General features: G+C 40.3%; 1 protein-coding gene and 1 non-coding gene across 4 annotated transcripts in view; one reads left to right on the top strand and one right to left on the bottom strand.

Moving 5' to 3' along the window:
- The window catches only part of LOC115933760 (uncharacterized), a 109,139-nt gene extending 104,425 nt beyond the window's left edge, over window positions 1-4,714 (bottom strand). For both annotated transcript variants that reach the window (XR_010129631.1, XR_010129632.1), the window contains exon 1: window positions 4,608-4,714. This is a non-coding gene — a transcript (uncharacterized protein). The remainder of the gene's footprint in view (window positions 1-4,607) is intronic.
- Window positions 4,700-26,842, top strand: part of AGPS (alkylglycerone phosphate synthase) — a 157,745-nt gene continuing 135,602 nt past the window's right edge. The window contains exon 1 of one of the 2 annotated variants that reach the window (XM_031008691.3): window positions 4,700-5,084. In XM_031008691.3, coding sequence (XP_030864551.1) covers window positions 4,747-5,084 — 338 coding nt within the window. In that variant the 5' untranslated portion in view covers window positions 4,700-4,746. Of the gene's footprint in view, window positions 5,085-5,140; window positions 5,160-26,842 lie in introns of those variants that run through there. The other variant, XM_063695017.1, reaches the window with a different exon arrangement.

Raw genomic sequence — 26,842 nt, forward strand, 5'->3', positions numbered from 1 at the left:
CTGATAATTTATGCTTTGGTTCACTTTTCTCTGTGTTATATTTCACAAAAAAGGGTATAAAAATCCAAGAATTCCTATATTTAGGGATCACTCAGAAGCTCTGAAGACAAGTAATGAAAATCAGAGCAATAAAGAAATTTGGTGCATGGTTCCAGGAGTTAATCTATCCTATTTAGACTTTTTTTTGTGCCTCAAGTTAGAAGATGCCATGAATGCAAATAAATCCACTCCATTGAAAATTACAGGTCATACATTCACTGCTTGTTTCTGTGCATGTGGTCTGTTCTCAATTAAGAGCCAAGTGTCCCAGGACTCAGAAAGGACAGGTTTGTTGAGATGGCCCACCTAAAAATGATATTCACTGAGGTTTTAATTTTTGTGGGAATCACAAGAATCTCGATGGACTTGGCTTCATATGAAATATCTGTTCCTCTGGTAGCATGAATTCAGGGTATCCTGCTTGGGTTCTACTTTTTGAATTCAGGGTATCCTGCTTGGGAGAGGTGGTAGGAAACTCTTCATCAAGGTCACCTTCATCCTTATTCCCACTAATAGTATTACATAATTTTTTTCCCACTTACGGACTGACTTCTAACTAGCCTGATTATACCATGTAAATTAGGTATTGGCTTAAACACTTTTGCATCTCATAGCACCTAGTAGTGAATTAGGTACATGATAGGCTTTCAACAAACGCTTTTACCGTCTATATGTTTTCATTATTGTACACATATTTAAAATATATATAATCAGTAGTTTTCCTACTGGTACATAATTTTGGTTTACATTAAGCTTTTCATCACCCAGAAGAAAGCTTTTTGTTACTCTGTTAATATCTGCAAAATTTATAAATTTTTGCCTTCTGAGAGTTGGCAAGAAGCATATCTATAACTTAATTTGGACAAGGAAGCAGTTAACTACATTTACATTTAAAGTATTTTAGTAGTGTCAGATTGAGCACTCCAGGGAGTCAGGCAAAAATTAACAGATCCTTCTGAGCTTGACTGGATAGTGCTCAAACAATCGCTTAAGATCTGGAGATCTAGCACAAAAATCAAGTCCTCCTCATTGTCTGCCTTTTCTCAGAACCATTAAATAGTTATTTCACATTAGTCAAACAACTCTTAGAATGTCTTAACTTTTTTACAGAGCCTGTGTTACAAAGGAGGTGGTGAATCAGAAAGGAGGTAACTGCATAGGCTTGGAAACCTTACGGAAACCCTTTTTCTTACCATTCCCAAGACTTACCTTTGACTTGCACATTACATAGAAATAAACTTATTTCTGATGGTTAGATCTGCAAGGTGGCTTGTAAAAGCCTATCTAATCCATAATGTACTGGAAATGGTATTATTTTGACCACACCTAATCATTTATAGCATTTTTTTTTCTGACAAAAATACATTTACAGCCCTAGGTCAGTATGCAAGGGACAAATACTTCTCGCATATTTTTCTTCTCCATACCCCAGTGTGGGTTATAACAGTAGTATGGGAAAAGTAAGGTTGATATCTCCAGGCACCAGTAACTTAAACTCTACAACTGTGCTATCAAATATAGTCACCATGATCCACATAAGGCCATTTAAGTTTAAATTAATTAATTAAAATTAAAAATTCAGTTTCTCAGTTATCCTAGCCACATTTCAAGTGCTCATAGTCACATATAACTAGCAGTGACAGTACAGATACAGAACATTCCCATCATCTTGGAAAGTGCTCTTCTATGAGGTAACTTTCTACATTAAATATTAACTAGGCATTTTCCCTTCCTTCCTTCCTTCCTTCTTTCTTTCCCTTTTCTTTTCTTTTCTTTTTTTTTGACAGGGTCTCACTCTGTTGCCCAGGATGGAGTGCAGTGGCACAGTCTCGGCTCACTGGAACCTCCATTAGCTAGGCATTTTCACATGGGGGAAAAGAGGAAAACAGTTCCTATGGGGACTGTGGCTCAGTGTCTCTCCCCAGATTCAAAGTGACGAGTCACTTATAAATTAAGTATAAGTCTCAGATTCTTACGTGGGATATGAACTCTGTCTTCATGGAGTTTATGGCCTACTGGGAGAAACAGACATGAGTAAATGAAAAGTTAATTAACATATAAAGGCAGCATATGATAAATGATAAGCAAGAGGATAAATTCTCAGGGAAAGAAGAGATTTAAGAGACACAGAGGATAATGTACTGTTGATGTACTTAATATAAAAAGCAAAAGAGGAAAAGGCTGAAAATAACCCTGAGGTTGATGGAACAGGATGACAGTGGCACCTTGGTGGACTATAGGGAAGCATAAAAGGGAGGGGAAAATGAGCTCAGTTTCTACCCCATTCAAGGAAGCACATGGAGAATCAAGGGATTACATTCTTGCAAAAACAAAAAACGACCTACTGTATCAAAGGCTACAGGACATCTCAGTTCAATAACTGATAGGTCTAGACAGCTGTTATATTTCCCTGCAACAACTTCATCGGTGACATCTGAGATTGGATTCTAAAGATACAGGAGGAAGTAAAACATGAGGAAATGGAGGTAATGCCTAGATGAACTGAGGGGATAGTATGCAGGAATAATTCTTGGCTCATTAATTATTGGATTGAGCCACCTCCATCTATCTGTTTTGGAGACTGCTTTATCAGGTCAGAGGAGATGAGTGTGGCTTTCTTCAGATTGTGCAAGACAAAAAGAACACCATTAGAATTATGTACATGACACTGGAAGGCAAAGTGGGTTTTAAAATTTTAAAATAAGAGACAATTCCTCTAATTGACAACAAAATCAAGTAAAGGAAAGGAAGCTAGGATTTTTCTTCTGTTATCAAACATGTAGGAGCATATAGCCACTTTTCTGGTCATCAGCTGAATACTGAAAATGTCAATCAGGTGCAACTTCTTTGTTGTGAGGGTAGGCAACAAAATATGCAAAAGCCAGAAACTAGTGGCTTGCAGGCTTTGATATTTAATTTTACAAGATCAACTAAAGATTCTCTTTTTTCAGTCATAAATACCTAGGAAAGTGCTATATGTGTTTCATGTTCTTGCACCTCATGAATGAGGTCGTGATAGCTGTGGTGGCAATCTCTGAAATTCTTCCCAGAACTCAATCTTTAAGAACCAGGAGTATAGTTTATAATTAAAGTGAAAATTTATTTTAGAAAGTTCAATTTTAGAATCTATAAAATAAAAAACAAAAACCCCAAGCCTATGTAAGTAATTTTAACATAAAATGTTAATGGCCCCAAACTCTAATGGTGGAATAAGGACAATAACATGAAGTATATGGTATTTGAGATAAAATATAGCTATTTAAGAAAAGCTTCTTACTCTCCTTGAGCCTTCATCTATAAAATAAGGATAATAAAACTTGTGTCATTGTGTTACTGCAAAGATTGATTAAATAGATATGTATAAGATGCCTAGGTTATGGCCATTTTTTATATTTAACAAATTCCTAATTCTTTCTTGTTTCTACAACTGTACTAAATTATTTTAATAGCTGCAAAAGTATTTTACCATATTGACTAACCATTTCTCTGTTGCTAGACATTTGGACTGTTTTCAGTGGTTTGGTATCTCTTCGTATATGAATTTCAGAGGACATTAGGACCTCCTGTAAAGGCCAGGTAATATATATTTTGGGGCTTGTGGGACCACATAAGGTCTCTGCTGCATATTCTTTTAAAAAAATTTCTTGTTTTCTTTTAACAACCCTTCTCAAATACAAAAAACATTAGCATGAGGGCTGTGTAAAAACAGGCCACAGACTAGAGCTGGCCCTCCAACAGCAATTTGCTTAGCCCTTAATTGAGAGTTTTTAACCAGTCTGGGCCTCTTTGGAAGTTCACTGTAAAGGCATAATCTCAATTTTAGAAGCTGGCAACATCCAAGAGAGCAATTGTTAGTCTCTAGTCCCATGGATGTGGTGTTCTTCAGATTCCTCTGCCAATATTTTTCTTGTTAGGAAAGCATGATGTGAAAGTGGTGACAGGATGGAGAATGACAATGGCCAGTGTATGTGAGTTTTTGTCTAAGCTAATTCTTACGCAAGACACCAGCTGAAAAACAGGTGAGGAGCACTTTTCACGTGCTATCTTCCAGAAATGAATTCAATCTGTAAATAACTGAGATGTCTTCACAGCTCTTGGGTAATTTTTGTCTGTAGCAATAAGAAACTTTATTAAAGTTAGGAAGGGGTTAGGATCCAATAATGAATGAAATGAGAACTTAAGTTGCAACTCAGTTTCTGTACTTACTTGTGATCTAGCATTAAACACAGTGCCAGGCACGAAATAGGTGGTGAGAAATAAGAAAATGATAGAGCTATTTGCTCTAATGGTTAGAGGCAATGATGGTCAGCTTTGAGTTACTTTGGTGACCCCGCAGGGAGGAAGAACACAGGTGGAACATTAGAATCTCTTTCAGGAAAAGGATGCCGCTGGATCCATCAGGTCCAGTAGCACTGCCCACTTCTGCTCCAAGGCATCTGCCCTCGAATGCCCCCAGGCCACACCCGAGGACACCACCCAGGGTTCTAGGACACCTCGAGGGCGGACGTGGTTTGGCTCTCGGTCCAGCTGGACCGGGCTGGGCCAGCCGGGAGTCAGCTTGAACTCACCTGCTTGGCAGGTGCGCGCTTCCCGAGGCGTGACAAGGGAGCGCCGGCGCGGTGGGTGGGGGGCAGAGAATGTGAAGCTCCAGACGCATGGCACCCGCCGCCAAGTCGCCGCGGTGGCTGCCGGGATGCGCCGCAGCGAATGGTCGCGCCGGGCGCCGCTCTGAGTGACCTTTCACCCGCGCCCAGCGGTTCCGGGCGGCAGCACAAGGCGGTAGCCATGGCGGAGGCGGCGGCTGCAGCGGGTGGGACTGGCTCGGGCGCGGGCGCGAGCTACGGGTCTGCAGCGGACCGGGACCGGGATCCGGACCTGGACCGCGCCGGGCGGAGGCTGCGGGTTCTCTCTGGCCATCTGCTGGGCCGGCCCCGGGAGGCTCTGAGTACCAATGAGTGCAAAGCGCGGAGAGCCGCGTCGGCGGCCACGGCGGCGCCCACGGCCACTCCCGCCGCGCAGGAGTCGGGCACCATCCCAAAGAAGCGGTGAGTAGCGGTATGTGGAAGGAGTTAGCGTCGAGGGACCAGGCCGGGCCTGTGCTGCAGGAGGGCACAGGCGAGGTGGGAAGGGAAGTGACACGGGTGGGCGGAAGGCATCCCGGTCCCTGAAAGTAGGGACCCACCTTTCTTTCGAGAGAGTGGACTAGACCCTGGATTCTGTCAGGAAGGGGGCGGGTTGGGATGGTGGATTTTGGTCACTATGTGAGGGTAACAGGCTTGAAGAACTCTCATTGGAGAAGGGTTTAAAGGATTCCTTTTTCCTGAGCTTTTAGTGCCAGGAATTCATTTTTTATCTTGAATTAATACTTTTGGTGCTGAGGTCTTGGAATGGGTAGCAGAGGTTCTATTTTTCTCCGAGGAGATATAAATTTGTACTAGATGATAGATCATAGGAATCTCTCTCATTCGCGAAAGCCTGCTGTGGGGGAAACTGGTGGTGCCCTGGAAAAAGGTGCTGACTGGTTTCTGTGGGGTAAGTTCCGCTTGCTTAGGAGCAAGATGTATTGACTTTGAGGGAGGAAACCGATGAATGGTAAGAAGCCATAAACTGCAAACACTAGCTAGTGGTTTAAGGTGTGGTGGTATAGCTACTGAGCTCTGTGTAACCAGAAGCTAAAAGACAAGAGTCTACCGATGAGGGATGTTTGTAAGAGATCTTGACTTTTCGATGTTTTTGGAGAAATCTTTTTTTTTTTTTTGTATTTTTTAGTAGAGACAGGGTTTCACCGTGTTAGCCAGGATGGTCTCGATCTCCTTAATCTCTGATGAAGGCTATTAGGAGAAGCTACTTTCTGACGTGTGGCTTTGTCACCGTGGATAAATGGATAAACCGAGAGTGAAAAAAATAAGTAGCTAATGTTTAAAGTGTACTTTTAAGTGTGCCAAAGTGTGCTAAATCCTTTATTTCTTCCCAAGCTATGAGGTATGTGCGGTTTTCTCCCGTTTTACAGATGAATAAATTAAGTCTGCTGGAGTCTTAGCAGATATGCTGTGTGACAGGTTAGAATTCGAAAACACATCAAATTGACTTCATGGCCAAGTTCCTAAGCTATACTTGCTTCTGATGAATTAATTCAACATACATGAGTCTTTACAAAATACACACTGTACCAGCAATACAGAAATTTTAAAATACGGTATTTACTCTTAAGGAAGGAATAGCTTAGTAGGTAAAATTATAATACAGCGTTATAAGAAACTTAACTGGGAACTATACCACCTGGTAATTTAACCCAGTTTTGGGTTTGTGTTTGTTAGTGCAAAGACGTTCCAAAGTAAAGATTGTCTGAGTAAATTTTGGATGTTTGCATTACTAATAGTTTGCCAAAGGGGGAAATTGTTCTTGGCATACAAACAGTATGTTCACAGGTAAAGAAGTGAGAGACAAGTTAGGGAACTGCTGAGACTTAAGTGTAGTAGGAGAGGGTGAGAATGACAGGGGACGAAGACTGGAGAGGTGAATCTTGTTTACAGGATTTTACGTGGGGCAATACATGATTAGATTTACCTTTGATAAAGGTCACACTGGGAGCAAATTGAAGACAGTTGAGCATTTTGGCAATATAATGGCTGGGAACATAGACCTGGATTTCAATTTCCACTACACCGTTACAGCTGTATGATCTTGGGCAAATCACTTAACCTCTGAGAGTTTCAGTCACCATCATTTGTAAAAACGGGAACAGTAATCCTGTTTTGCAGTGTTGCTGTGAGAATTGAAAAAAATAGAGTTAAATGATCAAGTGTTTAGTGCAATGCCTGTTACATAACCTTTCAAAGAATGGTAGCTGCAATTTTCACAGTGTCTAAAGGCAGAGAGACTAGGAGACTATTATCCCAGGGAGAAATGCTGGGATTCTGAACTAAGGCATATTATTGGAAGTAGGCAACTTAATTGAGAAAATGCTAGGAGGTAAATTTTCCATAACTTGGTTACTGAGTGGTGGGGAGGGGAGGAATAAAGGATTTCATCTCGTCTCCTGGCTTCAATTGAGGTTATATTATTAATAGCTGTCATTGGGTTTAAAATTTTCTAAATGTTTTCATGTACATTTATGTCTTCTCATTTGTATGCATATATGTGATTGTACATTTTATGCAGATTCACACTCTTAGAACCAAGTAAGGAGGGCAGGTTTTCCTTATGGTTAGATTTAATGGCTTGGTTTACAGCATTCAGAGAAAAAATAGTAATGTTTGTAAGGCACACCAAGATGATGGTTGAAGGTGACTGGTCAGGGATGCCCTGTGTGGCTGCTCCAAGGACTGAAGGCATCGATAGTTCAGGCACGACTGTAACCCATTTGTTGCATAGGTTACAGCTGGTGGGAAGCTCTGGTCTTTGGTTCAGGGTTAGATGACTAGTGGTAAAATCTAGTCCTGTACTGGTACTTTGAGATTTTTATCAAAATATGAGGGAACACAGAAACTTGTATTAGATGACACATCAAAAGCTTCCACAGAGGGTGATCTGCTTGATAGATATTCATGAGGAACCCAAGTCTCCCTTCTACTTCCTACTTAGCTGGGCCTGCAGTTGCCAGCTACAGAATCCAGCCTAAAGGGAAGATAAATGATAGAGGAAGAAGGAACCACAGTATATATCTAATAAGGTGTGAGTATGCCTATATGTCAATTATTTTGGAATAATTTTGTGATTTGTGTATTATTCCTTCCCTTTTGTTACTTTGGATGATGACATTGCTTGTAATTGTTTTATCACATGGTTGTTTTATCACATGGTTGGTTATATCACATGGCCTGGAGTAGTGACTTCTTGAAATGCCATATTTTCATTCCTGTTACAGAATAGTCATGCATATGTTTCAACATTTATAGAGTAGTTGCTTTATGAAGGTCCTGTCCTAGGCATTGGAGGTAAAGAGATGAATAAGTAGTCTTCAGCCTCAAAGAGTTCACAATCTAGGAAGTGAGAGAGACAGTGCAGTTTGATTAGAGCCACTGTAGATACAGGTACAAATGTAGCACAAAGGAAAGACTGACTTACTCTGTATGGGGGCGGGAGGGTGGGGGTGGTCAGAGGAAGCTTTCTGGAGAAGATTTTAAAATGTGGATGGTATTTTGAGAGTTTATATTCCAGGCAAAGGGAACAGCATATGGCAAAGCAAGGGGCCATGAAAGTGCATATCGTATTTACATAACTAGGTGATTTAGTATTGGTAGAGGTAAGAATAAAATGAAAGGAGGGCAGTGGCAGGTCATGGAGGTCTTTGGCTTGTGGGTTATCAGTCCATTCCTTCATGCATTCATTCATGCTTATAAAATATAGCAGTGAACAAAAACTCTGCCCTATGGAACTTATATTCTAGCTGGAGTGGAGACAGTGAACAAACAACTAATATAGTATGTCAGGTAGTGATAAATATAAAGAAAAATGAAGCAGCTGAAGGGGCTTGGTGATAGAGAACCCTTGAAGGAATTAAGCTGGGAAGAGACATGATCAGATTGGGTTTGGGTTTGAGAGAAGTCACTCCAGCTACAGTGTTAAGAATGGATTGGAGAACGGTAAGGATGGACGTAGATCAGTTAGAGGAGGCTGTTGTAACACAATAGGCGAGAAATAATGAAGAATTAAACTAAGATGATGGCAATGAGAATAGGGAGGAAATGATGTGTGTGAGAGTTTTAGAAGTTCATTAGGTGACACCATTAAAGTTTAATCACACTTTAAAACTATGTAACTAAATTAATGCCACAGGAGTTTGGAGACTGAATGACAATAGAAAAGGGATGACACAGTCCAGAGGAATGTGGACATTTCAGAGGGCTGACCAAACAAAACCTGCTGTTTACTTATCACATGGTCTCCTATGAAGTTGGCACCAATTCTTTTTCTTTTCTTTTCTTTTCTTTTTCTTTCTTTTTTTTTTTTTTTTGCTATGGAGTCTTGCTCTGTCTCCCAGGCTAGAGTGAAGTGGCGCGATCTCAGCTCACTGCAACTTCCTGCCTCCCGGGTTCAAGCGATTCTCCTGCCTCAGCCTCCCGAGTAGCTGGGATTACAGAGCCTGCCACTGTGCCCGGCTAAGTTTTGTATTTTTAGTAGAGATGGGGTTTCACCATCTTGGCCAGGCTGGTCTCGAACCCCTGACCTAGTGATCCACCCACCTCAGACTCTCAAAGTGCTAGGATTACAGGCATGAGCCACCACGTCTGGCCGGCTCCAATTACTTCTATCCCGGAACATATGTTCTCATTATTTGAAGTTGCTGAGCAGAGTATTGAAGTGACAGTTTACTCTTGGATCCTCCCTTTTTCCTTAAGTGCATGTTACCCATGTACAGTTTTTCTTTTGACTTTGCTTCTAAGTGCAATTTTAGATCCTTAAAAATCATAGTAAATGTCAATTACATATGTGACACTTTTACGTCTTGGTTTTGGATTTTTTTCAGTTTTTTTTTTTTTTTTAAGGCTCTAGTGATCTTACAAAAAAGAGAAGAGAAAATACCATGTTAACTTTCATTCTTCCACACTGCTAACCTCTTTCCCAGTTATAACTTTGGCTCCAACCTCATTGTAGTTTGCATTAGTCAGAACTGCTCAATGGCAGTTTTTACGGAGCTTATAAATGTTCAGGTCAAAAGAATGATTAAGAACGCCACTAATTGTTTAGTCTACTTGCTTATAATGTCACTTACAAATGCCATTTTAATAAAAAGCAGTATATTAAGGTCGGGCATGGTGACTCACACCCCATAATCCCAGCACTTTGGGAGGCTGAGGCAGGCAAATCACTTGAGCCCAGGAATTCAAGACCAGCCTGGGTAAGATGGTGAGACCCCATCTCTACAAAAATCCAAAAAAAATTAGCCTGGTGTGGTGGCACAGGCCTGTGGTTTCAGCTACTGGGGAGGCTGAGGCGGGAGGATTGCTTTGAGCCTGGGAGGCAGAGGTTGCAGTGAGCTGAGATTGCGTCATTGTACTCCAGGCTGGACGACAGGGTGAGACTGTGTCTCAAAAAACAAAACAAAACAAAAAAGTATTATTTAACATCTGCCGGAAGCTTTGGTAGATATTTTCCAGAAGGAATACAGCTGAGTTAACCTCTTGTAAATATTTCCCAAGAGGGTATCCTGAAGCCTGTAAGAGCTGATACAGAGCAAAGGTTCTTTGCACAAGTGACCTGGCTTAAAACTTACCATCGTTTGGCAAAATTCGAGCTTATTTTGGTAGTTATGTTGAATGAAATATTTACCCTATTTTGAGTTCCTAGCTAGGAATTCTAGTGATAGTAGTAATAGGAGTTTTAATTGACTAAGTCCTAATATGACAGGAACCATGCTAAAGCTTATGTACATTATGTCATTTAAATCTCACACAACAGCTCTGAAAAATGAGTGATACTATATGTACATTACAGTTGAGGAACTAGAGGCTTAGAGAAGTTAATTTATCTAAGGCCTTGCATTTATGAAATGAAAGAGATGGCATTTCAACTCTGTTCTTGCTCCAGAGTCCATATTCTTTCCTCTATGCTGGATTACCACATCTGATGTTCCCGGGGAGATATCTACTTACTATTCATCAAGTTGCTGTCTTTGTCATGCCAAGTTTCAAAGTTTTTGTGATTAAATAGATCATGATCAAATACTTTGTCATATAGTTAAGGCATTAGTTTATGTTGTACTTAATAAATTATAAAACATCATTCTGTCAAAATGAAATTCATAATAAGAAAATGTAATGGGTGGTTTAAAAAGGTAGACCAGCCAGTTTACTTTTGTGAGTGCATTTTGCCATTTGACTAGTGGAAGAAGACAGTGTTTGGAATGAAAGGGAATTAGGAAGAATGTGGAAGACCCAAGATCAGAGAAGAAAGGAGGAAAAGAGAATAGGTCATGGAGGGTTTACTGCCTAGTTGCAAACTGTCTTTGGACTGTGAATGAACAGGAAACTGAAGACTTAATCGCTGTGGTTATTTGTTAATATGCTTCTCTAGATTGCATTTTAAGATAGACCAGACCTTCTCTATATAGACTGTTTTATGTTGGGAAGTTACTATAGAGCCATCTACCCTTGTGGTCATTTAATAAAAATACCTGAGAATAAATTAAGTGATCTGTTTTTAGGCTGCAGAGAAATGGATTGCTGTTGTAGTCAGATGAGGTACTTTATGGAACACTTTAAAAGCAAGTGCTAAGCAAATATTACTCCGTTTGATTTTATTTCCTTATTTTTGAGAAGATAACTTCTGCTGTTATTCTGATTAGTATGTTAATTTCAACCCTAAACCAAATCAAGGGATCATGACTAGAGTCTACCGTTGTAGCATAAAGTATTAATAGCCCTCTGCCTATTAGTGTTCTCTTTATTTGTTGGGTCTTGGGGGTGATATTTTGTCATATCCTTGTCCCAACATCTGAGCTCAGAATCAACTGAGAGATAAGACACAGGATACAGACAGAGAGGTAAAAACGTTAGCTTTGTTACTGATAATGCTGGTTGGAGATCGTGGCTTAGATCTGTACTACCTAATATTTACCCTGAATTACACTCCATCACAGGCAGTGTACCACAGAAGGCCTCCTCTGCAGGTGTAGAGCCTAACACATGCTACCAAAACAGTAGAGAGAGAACTTACAGCATAATTAATTTTTGCAGAATGAACACATCTATTTTATCTGTATTTAGATTAAGAAACAGCATTACCAGTACTCTAGGAAGCCCTCTTTGTGCTCATCCCAGTGGCTCCTTCCACCAGTATAACCACTACCTTGACTTCTAACATATAGATTTGCCTGTTTGAACTTTATATAAATGGAATCATACAGTGTGTACTTTTTTGTGTTTGGCTTCTTTCCTTCAGAGTATTATGTTTGTGATATTCCTCCATGTTGCATCTAGTCACATTTTGTTTATCCTCATTGATGAATAGTATTCCATTGGGTAGATATATACCACAATTTATCCATTCTGTTATTGATGAACGTTTAGGTGGTGGTTACTTTTGGTCCGAATAATTACTTGTTTTAATATAAAGTGCATATCAAACTAGTGTTTTTATAGATATTACTGCATAGGAAGAGGTTAAAGTAATTAAAATAGTGTTTAAGAATTAATATATTTACTTTTCTTAAGTACACCAATTGTTTGAGGTAATAAACAGAATGCTCCCAGGTACTAAATCATTTTTATAAATAAATTAAATTGGATTTTTAAACAAAGTGACCTTGCAGTGTTCACATATTATTTATGAGCTTATAAGATTTCAGCTTAAAATCATAAGTCCAACTCTATTACTCAATTACACATTTTAAATTTGAGTTACAAGTCAGTCATTCTTAAAGACTACATTCTCTTAAGTTTTGTAAATATATAAAATATCAATTTTTTGTATAGTTTTCTTAAAAACATTAACATCTGTCTTTGGTTCTCTTAAGCATTTGTATATTTAATTCTGGATCTTTCAGTAGTTGAAATACGCTTGCTTACTCATTGAAAAAAACTGCTACTATTCCAGTAACTGCAGTTACTTTTGATGAGAGAGTTTTGCCTCCTGGGTGAGATTCGGAGGGGTAGATATCGTCTTGTCATTCACTAAGAAAACTGTTATATGATTGCATATAACATTTGTTCTTGCCAGCATGTTTGAAATTACTAATCAGAGATTTGGCCAGGATGCTGACCAGATTCTTGTTGTTGACCTCAGTGGGACTCTCCAAATTCTATTTATAGTTGCTGTGTCAGAGACCTCATCCTATAAGCAGGGGAATGCTCAGGTATCCCAGGACCTTAGAATCAAGTAATGTGAACTATTTAATTTGCTATAATCACAGAAGTTTGCATTTCCAACTCAGATTGATTACCTAGTTGGGTTTTACATTTTTTCTAAAGGTGCTTGAACTAACTGTATAGGAATCCAGCCTAAGGAATATTAAAATGACACCTACTTGAATTCTCTTATCACTTTAGTCACATATACTATGGAGTGGATATTTTGCTGTCAACTCAAATTTTGTAGGTCAACACTATCCAGTAGAGCTTTCTGTGATAGAAATATTCTGTAATCTGCGTTATCCAGTATCATAGCCACTATGGAGCTGACTTTTAAATTTTGTTTAATTTTAATTTAAATAGGCACATGTGGCTAGTGATATACCGTGCTGGCCAGTACAGGTGTAGGTGGAAACCTAACTCATTATCTTCTTTCTCATTCTCTAGAACTTATTTATCTGGGCTTTCTCATATCTCATAGTGTTAACACTAGTCCCACAGTCACATCCTTCAATCCCTACCTTGAACTTCTTTTCATTCTTTTAAGATCGAACTTTCTTTTGAATTTATTCAAATTAATAATTAATTCTGCAGTCACTCTGCTGCTCTCATACATGTTTGTGTCATCTGATCCTCACAACTGCCCATTTCACAGATTAGGAACTGAAATTCCTAGATACTTGCCAGAAAAATATATTAGTCAGTTTCTAGCTACTGAGTGGTAAAGCTTAAATTTGAATCTAGATTTTTTAATTTTAATTTTTTTTTTTTTTTTTGCGACAGAGTCTCACTCTGTTGCCCAGGCTGGTGTGCAGTGGCACGATCTCGGCTCACCGCAGCCTCCACCTCCCAAGTTCAAGTGATTCTCCTGCTTCAGCCTCTCATGTAGCTGGGATTACAGGTGCACAGCACCACGCCTGGCTAATTTTTGTATTTTTAGTAGAGATGGGGTTTCACCCTGTTGGACCATGCTAGTCTCGACCTCCTGACCTCAGGTGATCTGTCCGCCTTGGCTTCCCAAAGTGCTGGGATTACAGGTGTGAGCCACCGTGCCCGGCTGATTCCAGATTTTTAAAACATCTCAAGTCTAGAGCTTTTTCCTTGATATTATATTGATATCACCCAGCCCTGTTCATTTTTTCCTTCACAATCTTTCACATTCATTTTGTGCATTAAACAAGTATTTATTGGTTACTTATGTTCTAAGCACTTGGGCTATGTCAGTGAACAAAATGGAGAAAGATTTTTATTTTCTTGGAACTTACATTCCAATGGGTGAAATGGAAAATTAAACATAGTAAATAAGTAAATTATTAAGTATGTTAGAAGGTGATAAGTACTGTAGAAAAAAGAAAAAGTAGAGAGGGTAAGGAGGTAGGGTTCAAATTTTAAGAAGGATGTCAATGAAAACATGACATTTGAGCAGATATTTAAAGGAGATGAGTTTAGTCATATGGATATCCAGGCAAATGAGTGTTCTAGGCAGAGGAATAGTATGTGCAAATATCCTAAGAGGAAATGCACATGTGGCATATCAGGAAAGCCACAAGGAGACTGGTGTAGCTGGACTCAATTCATATCCCCTCACCTCTAACCGCTGTTTAAAATATATAGCTTTTAAACTTCAGCTTCTGATTTACCTAGCTCTTCTACTGTTCTAGGCAGGGTCTCTTATTCATGCCACGTTTTTCAGCTTTTACACCTTTTATTGTGCCATTGTCTGGAAGACCTTTGCTTGTTGATTGATCCCATGTTTCAGAGTCTCTTGTTTTGGGGATCTTTTCTTTTTACTTTTGAGAATTGGGGAAGCATTGACCTATCTCCTGTTACCTTTTCCCCACGATTTCTCAGGTTATGAAGAGTCACTTTAAAACATACGGTTAAGTGCTAAGTGTCATAGGATATAATATGTAGGTCTAGAGCCTTGAATTCATTTAAATCACCTAGGTACTCTTCAGCCACCTCACCCATTTGAAACTTCGTCTACCGGCTGGCCGCGGTGGCTCACGCCTGTAATCCCAGCACTTTGGGAGGCTGAGGCGGGTGGATTACCTGAGGTTAGGAGTTCAAGACCAGCCTGACTAACATGGTGAAACCCTGTATCTACTAAAAATACAAAAATTAGCCGGGCGTGGTGGTGCACGCCTGTAGTCCCAGCTACTCTGGAGGCTGAGGCAGGAGAGTCACTCGAACCTGGGAGGTGGAGGTTGCAGTGAGCCAAGATCATGCCACTGCACTCCAGCCTGGGTGACAGAGCAAGGTCTCAAAAAAGGAGAAAAAAGAAAAAAAGAAACTTCATCTACCCAGGTTTGCAATTATTTTGTGTCTTCCATGTGCTAAGCACTGGGGAGGATTATTGACACATGGTTTTTGCCTACTGGGACATGTAGGTCTACTAAGGAAGACTGATGTGTCTTCTATTACTGCAAGATGTAAGGTATAGGAAAGGAATGGTGACTACTACAACAATGGAAGGGCAATTTTATATCAAAGAAACCTAGTCTAGAAGGATTGGAAGAGTATTGTTCTATGTCAAGATGTTATGCAAAAATTCTTAAATCTGAGGGTGAAAATATTGATGAGAGAGAGCATTTGGATGAGAACAGAATCAGAAGAATTAGGGTAGGAAAATCTGGGCAATGTAATAAAGTTTATAAAACTGGTGTGGCAGTTTGCTCTAGTAATGATGATCTTTCAGCCATCTGGATAGTGTTTAGAAGTGTCATTCTGCTAGGAGCTGGATGTCTGGCAGTTACTTTACAATTATAAAGAAAAGGGAAAATAATTTTGGCATTCTGAAATGTTATGCATTTTGTTGCAGAAAAAAATAGAAAATAATAATCAAAATGAAGACTAACATTAAGAGATAACCGCTATAGCACATTGGCTTAGATCCTTTCAGACATAAGCATATGTGTGTAAGGTCACGCCATAATAATATCTTGAAATTGCCATTTTTCACTCACTGTCTTGTGTATACCTTTCCTTATCAAGAAATAATAATGTGTAAAATCATTTTCAGTGACTCAGGAAGTATCGTATTATATGTAGGTACCATTTATCTGATGAGGACGGTGTTATATTTGTTTCCAGTGTTTCCCTATTATAGAGAATGCTGTGGTAAGCTTTTTACAATTAAATCCTTAATAATTTCCTTAAGGCACATTTTTAAAAAAGGGCCTTAATGAGTCAAAGAGCATTGGAATACATCATTCGCTGATCTCATTGGGCGTGGACAGAAATAAGGAACGATTGCTTGTTTGGACTTAATTCTGACAAGTAATAAAAAATTGAAAATCATCGGAATCTTTGGAGAACGACTACATCATATTTGAGCAAGTTTGTATCTTCTAATTTAGGGAAGCAGCTTTCCAGAAATTTAGATAAAAGGAAATTAGATGTTCTAGCCTGAGTCTTTAAAGGGGAAACCAAAACATGACCACAGGGAGCCTAAGGAATAGTGCTTAACCCTGCCTGGGTCTATGGGGGTAATGAGAAGGAGGGAGAGCTAAGACGACTGGCCTAGATGTATCAATTTAAACCACTTATTGCTATCAGTAAATAATGTACATTCCGTGCTTATTCAGATGGCTCCTATTTACTGTTCAGGCAAATCTTGTTACATGGGGTGATGTAATTTAAGGATTATGGTGTCAGCAGTTTTCATTCCCTGCCGCCCCCCACCCCAACATTTTGCATGTATTTAAACATGTTGCAGAATTGAACTTCACAATACTCATTAGTGTACCATCCACCTAGATTCTACTGTTAACATGTTACTGTGCTTATCACATATCCATTAATCCATTCTTTTTTCCACCTAATATTAATCTATTTTGTTTTGATGCATTTTAAAGTAAATTGGTAGTTTCATTTTTGAAGTTAAATCTCCTTCAGAAAGGTTCTGCTTTTTTCTTTTATATCAGTTGGCTTTGATTTCCAGATAGTATTTGTTTTGCCTTCACAAATTATTTCTGGCTTTACAACTATTAGGCTACTATTCTAATTTTAATTTTATTTCCAAGTTCATACCTGCCATCTGCCATTATTTTCAGAAAGTACATTCTAGTTTGCCATGCCTGCACTCAGATTTTATACAATTGGTAACTTAAAAAAATTCTCATATTTTGGTATGTATACTAATGAGGGATATTTGTTATAAGTATTAATCTGAGCTAGGTTAAAGCAGAAAAGGGAAATTTATTCTAAGAGTACAGGGGTGCCGAAGAACCCAAGGGTAAGAATGGAGCTTGGCCTCAGGATGGAATTAGAGCCAAGAACCAGAAAGCCATCAGGTTTCTTACTAGTATCACTTCTTGCTACTATTTGCTGCAGGCTTCTCTAAGTGGATCAGCTTTTTCTGCTCTTCTGTCCAAATGGTAAAATATGGCTGCCCCACTCCTTCAGGAATTCAGCCAATAGCACAGAATAATTGAACCCCTTGTTTCCAGTCCTGGGTTACGTGTTTACATTGCTGCAATCAGTTATTGCCTGGAAGGAAGTGGTGGTAGTCATAGGACATAGGTAGCTGCTCAGGCAGCTAAATGAGCTGAACCAACTCTGGTTATCATGCATTTAAAGATGATACAACCAGATTATCTGCTCATTGTTTTTGATGATTCCTTCTCTATAATCCTGCTCCATGAATTATTCTATTGATTTTCCTTGAGTCATCAATCTTTTTCTCTTTGTTGATTTTTCCTGCTGCTTAAAAGCATGCTCAGATAACGTTTTGAAATTTTCCACACGTATCACTCTTTTGAAAAGGCCTTAACAGCCATGAATAACCTTATTATAAAACTTTTAGCCTCTTAACCAATTCTGGTACCTGGTAGATGTTCTTATCTCTTCTTAGCTTCCATGTTATTGCACTATCCTGTTTTGTTTTTTTTTTTTTCCCACCTTCCTGTCTTTCTGACCATGGTTTTGCTGACTTCCTTCTCTTCCTAAGCTTAAAAATCCCTAAGATTAATGTTTAGTCATTTCTTCTGCATTTTCTTCCTTAATCATTTCATCTACTTGAACTGTAATAGCTTTTACCACTGTTGGGGGAACTTTTAAGTTATTATCTCTAACTCTCAACTCTCATTTTTACATTTTTAATTATTGGGTATTTCTATCTGAGTATCTTGCTGGTTTCTCCAACTCAGCATTCATGTGTAAGGTCATTATTTTAGTCTCCAATCTCAGTCCTCCACTGTTTCTCTTCACTTCCGCCATTACTTAGACGCCCAAGTCCAACAACACCTGAGTCATGAGTTCTTGCTGAGCTCCATCCCCCATCCCTTATTTGGTTCATTGACAAATCAGATGGACTCCAAGTCAGATGGACTCTATTATCGACTCTCAAGACACTTTGCTTTTCTCTCATTGCCACCAGCCTAGATGAAATCTTAATTGTCTCACATCTAGCCTGGTCTCCCTTTCTTTTGTTTCCTGCCTTTAAATGATTCTTCATTCTATTACCAGACCAATCTTTGTTCAGAGAAAGTGTCAGTACTTGCTGCCTGCTTGTGCTGTGCTACATTCTAACATTGCAAAAATGATTGACAGTCAGTGGAGATATATAGATATATAAAAGATATGATGTAGCTGTAGTCATTGTATGCAGAAGAAAGAGCCATAAATTCTTGAAGAAGATAGGAAAAGGCTTTATAGAAGTGACTTTTAGACTGGTTGCCTCCAGGGAGAGAAGGGCATTTTAGACAGGGGATATATACAGGAAGACATAAGAGGGCATGGTGTGTATAAGGAATTGTCGTAACTTAATGTGTCTGGGAACAGCTGTTAAAGAAGGTGAAAATGTAGAGTGGTGCTGTGTTTAAGAATTGGGATTTCATCCACATTGGAGAATCAACAAAGTTTTAAAGTACACACTGCTAGATTTTGACTTTTGGTAGAAGCAATGAACATGGAAAATACTGTTTTGATTCTATTGTTCTCTATTGATTATTGAAGTAATAACACTCAATCCCTTATTTGGCATTCGAGGCTTTCAGCTGTTCTCTATGACTTCTTGAATTTGCTTTATGCTTCAGCCAATTTTATGCTGCTTATTAGATGGGAAAATCCTTGTGCTTTCTTCTCTGTTTGACTATTGAAATTTTACCATCTTCCAAAGAAGGGAAAGTTTAAATGCCTCCACAATGAAGGGTTCTTTCAGGTAGAGATGAACACCACTGAGCTCTTGTAATAATTTGTACTCCTTGTGTGGCCATCATTGAGTATACTGAAATCTTTGCTTCCTAGTTAGGAGTGTTGGAGCCAGACAGTCATGGTTTAAATCCTAGCTGTATCATGTACTGTTCCTGTGACTGGGGACAAGTTACTGAATCTTTCTGGACCAGTTTTTTCATGTTTTAAATAGGGGTAATGACACATGCATCACAGGATTAAAGTGAGAAGGAAATAAGGTAATAACTGTAAAGCCCTTAGCTTTATAGTGTTATGCAATACTGTCATTGTTGCAGTAAACTACATAGAAAGGAGTAATAAGAATAGAGTGCTAAAATAGTTTCTATATTAGACCATTTTTGCATTGCTATAAAGAAATACCTGAGACTGGATAATTTATAAAGAGGTTTAATTAATTCACGGTTCTGCAGGCTGTTCAGAAAACATAACTCTGGCATCAGCTTCTGGGAAGACCTCAGGAAGCTTACAATCATGGCAGAAGATGAAGTGGGAGCAGGCACTTCACATAGCAAAAGCGGGAGCAAGAGTTGAGGTTGGGTGTGGGAGGGGGAAGTGCCACACATTTCTAAATGACCAGATCTCATGAGAACTCACTGTTGTAAAGACAGCACCAAACCTTGAGGGATCTGCCCCCATGACCCAAACACTTCCCACCAGGCCCTACCTCCAGCCCCGGGGACTGCAATTTAACATGATATTTGGGCAGGGACAAATATTCAAACTATATTGGTTTCTGAAGATGGAAGCACAGCAAGAAGTAGGAGGTACTCAGTGGCAATAATGACATTTTAATAGAGAAAACAAATTTCCTTTTTTTTTTAAAAAAAAAAAAAAAAAAGAGGTGGGGTTTTGCTTTGTTACCCAGGTTGGAGTGTAGTGGTGTGATCATAGCTCACTGTAACCTTGAACTCCTGGGCTCAAGAACCATTGTCCTGAGTAGCTGGGACTATAGGTATGTGTCACCATGCCTGGTTATTAAAAAATGTGGAGCAGGGTCTTGAGGTGTTGCTCAGGCTGGTCTTGAACACCTGGCCTCAGGTGGTTCTCCCACCTCAGTCTCCTGAGTCGCTGGGATTATAGGCACAAGCCACTGTGCCTGGCGAGAAAACAAATTTCTAGTAAATGTCACCTTATGCATTAGGAAGGAAGGGAAGAACCCAAAAAGTGTAGAGCATCAGCAGTTTCTCGTACTGTGTTTTAGGCTGATTGTCAGTATCACACACATGATGTTTGGTCATTCTTGTGCTATTTTTGGTTTGAAACTCTTCTCCGTGACTCTTAGTAGTCATGGCTCACCATTGCTTGCTTCTATGTGTGATATGTGGCCTTGGTGGCCACACATTGGAATTTGAATAAATATATTCTTGTGCTAAAGGAAAGTTATTTGATAAATGATTGTTTTAATTTTTATACTTTTTAAGACTTTTATAAACATATATGAACTAGGCAAATTTCTATAGCGGATCAAACTTCCTAAAATTTGCATCGGAAAATATGATCTCTGTATAGCCCTCATTTCTCCTTCCAGATAGTCCTTTGTAAGATTTGGGTATAGATTTATGTCACCTCCTCTGTCATGTAATCATATTTCCATTTCCTGTTATCTCTGCCCCATGTCTCCCACATGGTGAGTGCTGCCACTTTGCCCTCTTGCTGCCCATAGTTTTCTTGTGGAATTCTACTCAGGGCCATCCTCTCCTATAGTGAAGTGAATTTAAAGTTTTTCCTTTCTGTTTCTCTCTCTCAATTCCAGTCTCCTGATTTTGGTAAGGTTTGGGTGAGAGCAACTTAATTGTAAACAATTTACGTTAAAGCTTTGTATTCCTTTGTGGCTATTCAACAGATGAGGCTTCTATTCTTAACTTTTTCTCATGTCTTAAGGTAATGCTTACCCACATGTGGTCTGTGGATGACCCTCATCAGAATTTTCTGAGGGTGCTAGAAATTGTAATCATGGGCTGGGTCTAGGGTGGCATCCAAGGACTCTGCTTTTAAAGTAAGTACCCAAGGTGATGTTTATACTCCCAGAAAGTTTGAGAACCTCTGTTGTTGTGATTGGGTCCTGCTTTTAATGCTTTCTTCTCTTCCCCCAAACTTTATGGGGTTCATTTTTTCCATGGGTTTGCCAGAAGCAAAGATAGCAATCCCAACTACCTGTCACTTAAAGTAGAAGGGGCTACTGCTGATTTTTTTTTTAATCATTATTTTAAGTAAAACAAACCAAAAAAAAACCCAACTACTGTTTTGTTTTGTTTTTTTTCTCACAGTTGCAAGATTTAAGAGTGAAAACAGAGCCCATACAATGGGAGGAGACCCAAAGGGGGTTGCCACTGCTGGCAAGAATGCTTGGGGTTTATATCCCAATCATTGTCCCTCCCCCTGTGCTCTCAGGTGATACATGATTTGACTATTTTCTTTTTACCTCCTGCTTTAGCCTAATTTGTATTTTAGTGAGCCCTCTTTACTATCTGATTGGTTGGGTGTGAGCTGAGTTACAAGCCCCGTGTTTAAAGGTGGGTGCGGTCACCTTCCCAGCTGGGTTTAGGAATTCTTAGTTGGCTTAGGAAATCCAGCTAGTCTTGTCTCTCAGTCTCGGCTCTCAACAGGAAAACTCAAGTGCTGTTGGGGAGGTTGGCCGACGACCGCTCTTAACTGCTTCCTGCTGAATTGGGGCATAGTAGGGGTCGTGCAGTTCAGATTTCCTCGGGAGGGGTGCCTTCGATCTCATCAACATTGGAGCATGGGCTAGTAGGCCGGTCTAGGGGTCCGCAGTAGATCTTAGTCATGGACTGCATCAGGGGCTCCATTTGAAGAACCATTTATAGTTTTACACCTTCGATTCTGGAAGAGACAAACTTAACAAGGGGGTTAAAGATACAGGGATTGAAACGTATGGCCTGCAGTGCAGGGGATTATTTCTTTGGCACACTTCACAGGCCCTGACTATCTGCTTGATAGTTTTTAAAAGGCCTGGTCCAGTAAATAATGATTTAGCCATCTGATGGGTGCTATCAATGCCTAAATGAAAGGTTTAGTGAAGGGTTTTAAGTAATTTCCATTGGTTAGCTGCAGGCAAAAGTATTTTTCCTTCTTCAGTGGCTAGCCATCCTGAGGGGAGGAAACTTGTCCTCATGAGGGTCCCCATTCTGTTTCTCCTGCCGAGTACTGCAGCTTGGTTTCCCGGAGGGGATTACCCTGTACTAGGGGTCCTTCTATAAGCATTTCTAATGGAGGGTCCTGCCTTGCGGCTCTTTTGGCTTCAATATCCGCTTGGCGGTTCACTTCTATTTCCCTTTCGTTTCTTTTCTGATGACCCTGGCAGCATAAGACTGCCACCTCTTTAGGTTTCTGTATTGCCAATAATAATCTCCTAAAGGCTTCCTGATGTTTGATAGGTGTTCCCTCGGAAGTTAGGAATTCCCTTTCTCTCCATATTGCTGCGTGGGCATGGAGGACTAGGTAAGCATACCTAGAGTCTGTGTATATATTTACCGTTTTTCCTTCTCCTAATTCTAGTGTATAATGGCCCCTCCTTTTGCTAGAATGTCTCTCCCTAACAAAGGAGTGGGGCTTTCAAGCATAATTAGAAAGGCATGTGAAAAGAGTAAAGTTTCCCAGTCACAACTTAGTGGCTGGGAGAAGTATTTAGTGACTGCCTGTCTTAGGACCCCTCAGATAATGACAGATCTGGAGGACAGTTGTCCGGGACAGGGAGAGTAAGACTGAGAAGGCCACACCAGTGTCCAGGAGACAGTTAACCTCCTGGCCCTCAATGGTCAAGCATACCCGGGGCTCTGTGAGGGTGACGGCATGGGCTGGCGCTTACCCCAGGCACCCTCAGTCCTGCTGCTGGATCATCTGGTTAGTGGCTTCTGACTCAGAGATCCTTCGTCCCCTGGGGCAGTGGGCCTTCCAGTGATTCCCTTGACATAAGGGGCATGGACGAGGGGGTAGCTTATTTCTATTCGGACAATCTTTTTTAAAATGTCCTTGTAGGCCGCACTGGAAGCAAGCCCTATTAGGCATTCAACTTGCCCAGCCTTTCCGTGTTCCAGAGCCTCAAAGTCCGCTTACCTGAGGGCCATGACTAAAGCGGTGACCTTTTTCTTAACTTGTTTGTCCCTTTCTGCCTGCTCTTCCTGATCTCTATTATAAAAAAACTGAGGTTGCCAAGTTCAGTAGGGTTTCTAAGTTTTGCTGCAGGCCTAAGGTGGACTTTTGAAGTTTTTTCTAATGTCTGCAACTGACTGAATAATAAACTTATCCTTTAAGATTAGTTGGCCTTCAATAGAGTCAGTTGACAGAGAGCTATGCTTCCTCAGTGCCTCCCTTAGTCTCTCCAGAAACGTGGTAGGATTTTCTTTCTTTCCCTGTGTTATAGTGGACATCACTGAATAATTTATAGGCTTCTTCCTAGTTTTCCTTAGTCCTTCTAGCACGCAAGTTAGTAAATGTCTGTGGCACCAATCTGCATGTTCTGATTCTGCATCCCAGTGAGGGTCTACACTGGGAACTGCCTGCTGGCCTGTGGGGAATTGTTCTTTCCTCTGTTGTCATCCTATCATTGACCTGACTGAGATACCAGAGATCACCAAACTCTCAGGTTGCAGTTATGGCAGCACTTTTCTCATTTGGGGTTAGTGTCTGATCTAGCAGTAACATTATATTTTTCCACGTCAGATCAAAGGATTGTCCTAACCCTTGTAAAACATCAATATAGCCATCAGGGTTATCTGATAATTTACCTAGGTCTATTTTAATTTGTCTCTCTCTCTCTGTCTTTCCTCTCCTTGACTTACTCAATTTGCTTTTATCCTGTTCTATTATGTTGTCGTAGACCCATAGTACTGGGTCATCATTTCTAAGGCCCTGGCCAAGGAGCCAAGGCTTGGAGATTGTATTGCAGAGGGGTAAGCTGGGTAGAAATTGGGGGAGGAGAGCATCTTACACAATGGGAGAGCAGTCCTCTTAGCCATTTACAAACTTGGGGCCCTGGCAAGTTGGTGGGGAACAGGTCCCACATAACTGTCGAGAGCTGTGTGGCTAAATTGGGAGGGACACGAGGGACAAGACTCCCTGGGTTGATAGCCTAGATGCCTAAGGACACAGCATAGAGCTTCATTAGATCCCTTTGGAGATACAACTTGCTCCAATACGTGGGAGAGGAAATGAAAGTCTGAACCATTAGTATCTAGGAGGCAGGGATCGGAGGAAGTAGATTCAGAGGTAAGGAGAATTTTGGGGCTACACTTTCAAGAAAGTCATGGTCAGGACCCAGGAGGTATGGGTCAGAAGGAAAGGTGGGGTGAACGCATGGGTGACTGTTGAGAAGAGACTTCTGGCTGTGCCATGATCTCAACCAGCTAACGCTGGGAGTTCGGGATGACAGCTTTCTACCTCTAGTTGGCCCTTGGCTTCCCAAGGAAAATTGAAAGCGGAAGCTGGTTCCAGGCAGATCAATGCTCCCAACCCAGAAGGTTTGGGGGTTGTGTTAGAAAGCCTTTTCCCAGATAGCCTCACATCTGAGTCTTAAGTCTGGCAGCCACACTAATCGTTTTTTTAACTGGCCGACAGGCACCCTGTATTTTCCTCTGATTCTAAGGAAGGATAGGATAGAATAGCAAGCGAAAGCGGTCCAATATTACTCACCGCTTTGGAGAGTCCCTTCGTGGTTGCCAAAATGTTACCAGGGTGTCCTTGCTCCTAGAGCTCCCAAGATGTTGGCAGGCCACTTCCAAGATGGCAGCAAGCCTTTTGTTCTCTGACCTAGGGTTCTTGGCCTCATGGATTCCAAGGAATGGAATCTTGGGCCATGTGGTGAGTGTTATAGCTCTATTAGAAGCCATGTGTCATGGAAGAGAACCGTGGAACCCAGCGACTAGTGTTCAGCTTGATTAGGATGAACCTGGGCACTTAACTGTGCAGGAACAATGGCAAGCCTTTAGCCCGATCGGGAGTGGCAATGGGTGCCTCGCTGGATCAGGAGCACAGTGGGCACCCTGCTGGATCTGGAGGGGTGGAAGTCAGCATCAGCGGCGGGTCTGCGATGGCGGCAAACAACAGTGGTGGATGGCAAGTGAAAGCACAGCTGGAGCCATAACAAACACAGACCAGAAGAGTATGCAGTTGCAAGATTTAATAGAGTGAAAACGGAGCTCCCATACAATGGGAGGGGACCCAAAGGGGGTTGCCCGACAATTACGGTTTACAACAAGAATACTGTGTACATCAAGCTGGTATGGATTTCAGTCTTGGTATTTTTAGGGTCCTGCCAAGGGTATTGTTGGTCTGTCCCCAAAGGACAGCTGGGGAAGGGAACTTAGGCTTGGTTTCAATGCTAAAATGGCATATAGATTTTTGGAGACATTTGTATTTTCTTTGTCTGTATTCAGTTTTGTAGTTTCTACAGAAATGCAAGGCTCTACCAGAAATGGCTTTGGTCACTTATGGGTTGGTCAGTATAATAAGCTTGTGATACAATTCCTTTTTTAATTACTAACAAGCATGGAGTGAGCAATGAAAGTGAATTGGCATTTTCCCAGTTGGTGGTAGAGACAGTCTGGGGTTGGTTGCCAAAATTGCCATATTGGGTAGATTACAAGTGGACAATGAAGGGAAAAATCATGAAATTTAAAGTACAGTCCAGGGAACACAAGAGTCCAAGTGAAGGATATATCCTTTTCTCTTTGTCCTTTGCTATGACAACCTCCTGATGCAGATTTGGATTGTTTTCCTCATTACGTAGACCAACACCTGAGGGTAAAGGGTAGGATGGTTGTTTCTTTCCAGGCTTTCAGAATGGCAGGTACCAAGCTTGTGTGAGTGGATATGTGGGTACACACCTGCCCTTACCACAAAATATTTGTAACATATACTACTAAATGTATGAATGACTAATAGTGTGTATTTCCATTTTCAAATGCGTCATGCAAACAGTAACAAGTTTCTAATTGGTATATTATGGTGTAGTGTGTGAGAGAAGTGTGGGAGTAAAGAATGGCACCCCAAGAACCTGAAGTGATTAGTGACTGTCCAGAGTATTCTGTCAATGTGTGGTAAAGCTGGCCTTGCCTTATTTGCCCTTCTTGCCCCCCGCCCCTTTCCTGTGCCTCTGTTTAGAATTTTTCCCCTTTATACCTGTATATTACTTTTTCTTTCACTCATTTATTCATGGTAAATGTAGTAGGAATTGGACCTTTGGGACGCAGTTTTTGAGCCTTGAATTCAAGTTTTAAAAGGTTTCTTTCTTTTCTTTTTTTTGAGACAGAACCTCACTCTGTCACCCAGGCTGGAGTGCAGTGGCAATCATGGCTCACTGCAACCTTGAACTCTTGAGCTCAAGGGAACCTTCTGCCTTGGCCTTGTAGTAGCTGGGATTACAGGCTTGCACCACCACACCTGGCTTTTATTTTATTTTATTTTATTTTATTTTATTTTATTTTATTTTATTTTATTTTATTTTTGAGAATTAGGGGTCCCGCTGTATTGCTCAGGCTTATTTTGAACTTTAAGGCTCAAGTTATCCTCCCACCTTGGCCTCCCAAAGTGGTGGGATTACAGGTCATTGTGCTTGGCCTTAAAAAGTTTTTTAGAGTGCTAGTTTCTTGTGGACTATAAAAAGTTGACTGTAGGTAGTTAAATGTATATTTGGTTTACCATATAGTTGAAGCTGTTTAATTCATAATGGAATGCTATCATTCAAAAAAATTTGTAGCTATTGCTAAGAAGCCCAATAGATTTTATAATAAACCATCATGAAAGTTCTGTGTATATATGGAAGAAAGAATTATTTTCTCAGAACAGAGAGAAACTGCACT

This window comes from Gorilla gorilla, chromosome 11 (assembly GCF_029281585.2).
Source record: "Gorilla gorilla gorilla isolate KB3781 chromosome 11, NHGRI_mGorGor1-v2.1_pri, whole genome shotgun sequence".
In the NCBI taxonomy this organism is placed as follows: Eukaryota; Metazoa; Chordata; class Mammalia; order Primates; family Hominidae; genus Gorilla; species Gorilla gorilla.